This window comes from Rhagoletis pomonella, unplaced genomic scaffold (assembly GCF_013731165.1).
Source record: "Rhagoletis pomonella isolate Grant_MI unplaced genomic scaffold, Rhpom_1.0 Rhpom_scaffold_02083, whole genome shotgun sequence".
Taxonomy (NCBI): Eukaryota; Metazoa; Arthropoda; class Insecta; order Diptera; family Tephritidae; genus Rhagoletis; species Rhagoletis pomonella.
In genome coordinates this window covers 1-5,308 of record NW_023460637.1, presented here as the reverse complement: position 1 = coordinate 5,308, position 5,308 = coordinate 1, and the positions used below count along the sequence as shown (strand labels likewise).

The 5,308-nt window shown below is 39.6% G+C and overlaps 1 protein-coding gene across 1 annotated transcript; it reads left to right on the top strand.

The window, feature by feature from the left end:
• Positions 1-618: 618 nt before the first annotated feature.
• LOC118753070 (neurofibromin-like) lies at positions 619-5,302 on the top strand (the record flags this gene model as incomplete). Its single annotated transcript, XM_036487927.1, has 12 exons — positions 619-758; positions 1,782-1,925; positions 2,011-2,395; positions 2,480-2,618; positions 2,687-2,792; positions 2,852-3,354; positions 3,414-3,735; positions 3,803-4,355; positions 4,416-4,469; positions 4,537-4,630; positions 4,697-5,206; positions 5,285-5,302. Coding segments are annotated over exons 1-12 (2,888 nt in total), but the record flags the coding sequence as incomplete, so codon positions are not given.
• Between the last annotated feature and the right edge of the window lie 6 nt (positions 5,303-5,308).

Genomic DNA, 5,308 nt, shown 5'->3' with positions numbered 1-5,308 from the left:
TTGAGAATTGTTAAAATCGGCAAATCCCAAGTAGTGGTTTCTGGAACATGCCACATTTATTCGCTACCTCGTGAAGTGATAAAAAGAAAAGCTGGCAGCACTTCACAATGTTGTAGAAATCTCTCAAAATATGTTCGAAAAATATCTTGTATGAAAGGAACTGCTTTACACTGTCAAGGAAAAAAGTTCCCAAATTTCAACGCAACTTTTAGGAACTTCAATCTTGCAATTTATTATACTAAAATTAAATTTTTCTTTTAGATTCTACTTAAAGGCTGCGTTTTTTTATACATTCCGGATAATCCCATTTCATAGCCGGAATAAACAGAATGCGTTTGAAATATACGTTAACATATCATCAGGAACGTTCTAAAGAATAAGTAAACAAAAAAGTTTATTCCAAACGTTCAGAATGAATAAAGAAATGCAGCCAAAGTGTTTGCAATTTGGGTGAAACCAATTTTTTTGGAATCTATCACATTTTTTGAAATGTACTAAATTTTTTTTCCTGATTCTACACACAATTTGTGGTTCCCGATCACTGCCGCTGTCAAAGTAAAATTTCCCCGTGCAATCGCAGCCAATGCCACAAAGTGAAAATCTGTGTAGCTGAAAATTGCGTGAAAATTGTGCAGCTCTACTAATGAGAATAAAAAATGCAGTAAAAAGTGTAAATTAATTGTGGAAAATATATACAAATGGCAATCCAAAAGCCCGGCGAGTGGGCGAACTCGCTTTTGGCCCGTTTCGAGGACCAGGTGAGCGGAAAACATGGATTTTCACTGGGTCTCGCCCTGGGGCTGCTGCAGCGCAATGCAAAAAAGCTGTCAGAAAATTTCCTTATCGATTAAAAAATGTCCCATTGAGCGAGCGTGATAGCGCTAGTGTGCAAGTGCGATGGCAAACGTTTGTTATTGTTTTGGGATATTCATTTGTTTACGTTTTGTTTACACCGGCTTGCGTAGTAGTTGGGTGGAATTATGAATGAAATCCGATCGCCCGAATGAATTTATGAATGGCTCGCGATTGTGGCTGCGAGAATGAAAAGTGAAAGTTGGGAAATTTTAACGTACAGCCACAAGTTGCGGGGCTCACATGAATGAATGTATGAATGGGAGAATGGCTGCCGTTTTGTTGAATGCGAGCGTATTTTGGGGAAATTTTTCAAGTGCATCGAAATGTTTATTGTTTTTATTTCGGTATGTTGTTCTGGTCTACTGGGCACTTGTTGTATTGAATTTCGATTTCAATTATACATATGTGTTGCAGATAAAGGAACGAACTTATTGAAATAGAACTATAGAATGCCTGGAATGGATTAGGAAAGCGTATAAATGGGAAACATCTAGATTAAAAAATCAGTAAAATGGAGATGGCGTTTTAAGTTTTTTGCTGGCCAATTAATTTTATGAAGAATTAGGAAGTAACTTTAAATTACAAAAAAAATAATAAAATTTAAGCAAAATACAATTTGAAAAATTATGTACAAGGCAAATAGCTGAATTTAGTTAAAAAAATAAACAATTGTTGATGTTATAGAGTTTGCAATAATATACTCCCAGGAGATGCTGCACGTTCTACTGAATTACACGAAAAACGAATACATACATACATATGTTCTCGATTTCGGGTAGTATAGTAGTACATAATCCATTCTACATATAGAGACATATTTACTTACTACATACAAATTGCATATGTACTTTGCCCCATATATTAAATTACATATTTTATTTTTTTAGTAAAATTTATTAATTTATTTATTATTCTTCCAATTTCAGCTCCCCAACAAAATTGGACCACATAGCACACAAGCGCGTATCAGTCAAGATCAGCTGAGCGCATGTCTCATACATATTTCCCGCTATCGTTTCTCACTGGTAATATCCGGACTCACTAAAATACTGCAACGCGTTAATGAGGCGGTACGATATTTTTATATTTTCCTTAGAAATATACATATGTACTTATCATACTACATACATATATCTTTTTTCTAATTCCCTGCAGTCTTTCCAAAATCGTCATGACGCGGAGCGTTGTTATTTCGAATCACTAGTCATCATACTTACTACACTCGAACGTTGTTTGGCCAACCAGACCAAGGATACTGCGCGTTTCGAAGAGGCAATGAATGTTAAGCTATTGCTACGTGAAATTTCACAATTTATCGATGTACAGAGTGACAGTAATCCCAATGCAGCACAGTTGAAGGCCATTGCTTCAAAAGTGCTTTTTGCACTCTCACAAAATCACTTTTCAGCGGTCTTCAATCGCATTTCAGCGCGTATACAAGAGTTGACCACATGCTCCGATGAGAATCCCGACTACTGCGACATTGAATTGATACAACACATTGATATGGATATAAATAAATTGACGAAATTGTTACAAGGTAATAATTGATTGCATGTAAATTGTACGAGACAATGTTAAATCTACGAATTATAATATGTAGAATTTCTTTTTCATGAAACAGTGTCCAAGTCAAGATCGAAGCGGGCGCCACCACTCCTATTGTTGCACTCGTTGGAAAAGGCTATTTGGAATTGGATCGAATATCATCCACATGAGTTTCAGGATTTGCAACGCGGCATTACAACTAAGGAAATATCTGGGTAAGTGCACTGTAAATGTAAATTTGCTTATCATGTAGCCAATTTTCGGTACTATTTTTCGTTTATAGTTGTTGGGAAGCTTTGCTGGAATTCGTTGAAGCGTACAAATTAGAGAATAAGAAGAATAAAACTACTGTATGGCCGCTGCAGATGCTGCTGCTTATACTTAATCCTGTATGTCAACAATATTTTTGCTGTCAATTGTATGCACTAAATGAGTTTTGTACTTGCAGAGTTGCTTGGAAGCCACGGTCAATGAACTACAACAATCTGAGAAGGAGAAAGACAAAGAAAAATATAAAGATAAAGATAAATCATCATCCGCACAACCTTCCGCACAGACGACACGTGACAAAGAGCAATCGGCTAAACAGTTTATTGAGGGTGTTAAGCGCGGACTGGGGCCACATTCACCCTCCAAACAAGTCACCGAGTATGCTGCCATCGCATGCGTGAAACTTTGCAAGGCCTCAACCTATGTGAATATCAACGATTCGAATAATGTTATCTTCAAGCTGGTACAGTATGTCATTAATGATTTGAAGGCGTTGCTCTTCAATCCGGTAAAGCCATTTTCGCGTGGACAAGCGTACAATTATGCCGATATTGAGCTAATGATCGATTGCTGGGTCTCGCTCTTCCGCATTAACCCTCACAATATTGACACTTTGAAGGTGTGCTTAAATCTGTCGTCACCGCAGGCGTATCATTTCGTGATTGTATGCTCGTTATTGAGGTAAAGTGTTAATATGAAGGAATATAATGGGCAACTTTTTTAACTATCCACTCATGCAGATTAACGCACATTCATGTTGATTTTCGACTGCAAAATAAAAATCCATTTCGGACCATTAATCAGCCCTCGCTGCCTTGGTGGCCCGAAACGAATGTCGTACATTACCGTTCAGCAGAGCTGCGTGCACTCTTCACTGACACATTAAATAAAGCTACACAGGGTTATATCGCACATACACCTTTGCGTATGATCACATCTTTGACGCTAAAATCGAAAGATACCCAAAAAGGTTTAGCGCGCTCTGAAGAAGGACCTGCGCACAAAATGCTGCTGCTGCTCATGGTTCGACTTATACATGCCGATCCCACCTTGTTGTTGAATGTAAGTGTATTAGCATTGCTATTTGATTGTACTACTTTACACATTTCCTTCAACCTTACAATTACAGACTCAAGGCAAAGTGGCACATGAAATGCAAAGCTCCTCGCTCGAACTCATTAATGGTCTAGTGAGCTTAGTACACCAACCCACTATGCCGGATGTAGCTCAGGAAGCTATGGAGGCACTCCTTGCTCTGCACTCGTTCGACAAAATTGAATTATGGAATCCGCAAGCGCCAATGAATTGCTTCTGGGATGTCAGCTCGCAGGTGCTTTTCTCGATTTCACAGAAGCTTATACAACATCAGATCGCCAATTACACAGATGTGTTGAAGTGGATGCGTGAGATATTGATTTGTCGCAACGCTTACCTGCAGCGGCACAAAAAATATGCGTTGGTCGGACATGAGTTACAGATTTGTCGGCAGGCGCGCATCAAGCTGGAAGTTGTGTTCTTCATGTACCTGTGGTCAGTCGATTTGGATGCAGTACTGACTTCGCTATCCTGCTTTGGCCTGCTGTGCCAAGAGTCTGATATATTGCTGACAGCAGACGATGCGGCGACAGTGTTGCCGGTGGCCAATTATCAAATCTATCAGGATCTAACGCAGTTAGCGAATTGTGAGCGTTGAGGAAATTAATAAACAAAATCTATTTTTATACTTAATTTTTCATTTCCAGCCGCTACTGATACGCGCATCTGCTTCTACGAAACCAATCATGGAAATGCATTTAGTGAGTTCATCACTTTTTTCGTAACCCTTTCAATTTGACTCAAGACGCGTTTTTTTCGTTTTTGTAGGCCGCCTTACGCTACAACGACGTATGATGAATTTGCTCCGTAAAATCGAGCACTGCGTGGATGGCGTGCAAACTGCTTGGGAGGAGACTTTTAGGTGCCTTTATTTTATTTTTATTTTTTAATTTGTAAACGTTTTAACTTTGTATCGTCATCTCCTTAGAAACTGGGAGCTCACTAGCAAAGTGCTGCAAACATATCCTAAATGCAAGACAGACGATGCTCAAGCTGAGCTCTTTCATCGTGGTGTTGGCAAGCGTCGCGCAAGTCATCAAAGTTCCGAGCACGATCTGGAGGAGCACATAACCGAATGGGCTAACATGACTTGGTTTCTGCTGACGCTTGGCGGTGTTTGTCTACAAAAGCGTTTGGCTGCGCGTTGGAAGCAAATGCAACAGCAGAATACTGCCGCAAATGTGGGCGCAACTAGCGGTTTGGCTTGTGGTCCGGGTAATCTCTTGCAATCGCACAACAGCTTGGCACATTCGCAGAACACACTAGCTGCATCAGGCAGCATGACTTCTATTTCCTCGATACCAGCTGTATCGCTCTATTCCCTCTACTCATGCTCCACCAGCTCTGGACGCGGTTCACTGCTACATCCAAGCACAATTTCTTTGTCTACTATAGTGCAAGCGCCGCAGCAGGATTTGCAATACTGCCCGGTGACACAGTGAGCTAATAATTTGTCACTAAAATATGCGTTGTCATATTACACAAAACAAAATTTTTTTTGTCACTTTTTTCACAGATTCATTGGTCAACTGTTGCGTTT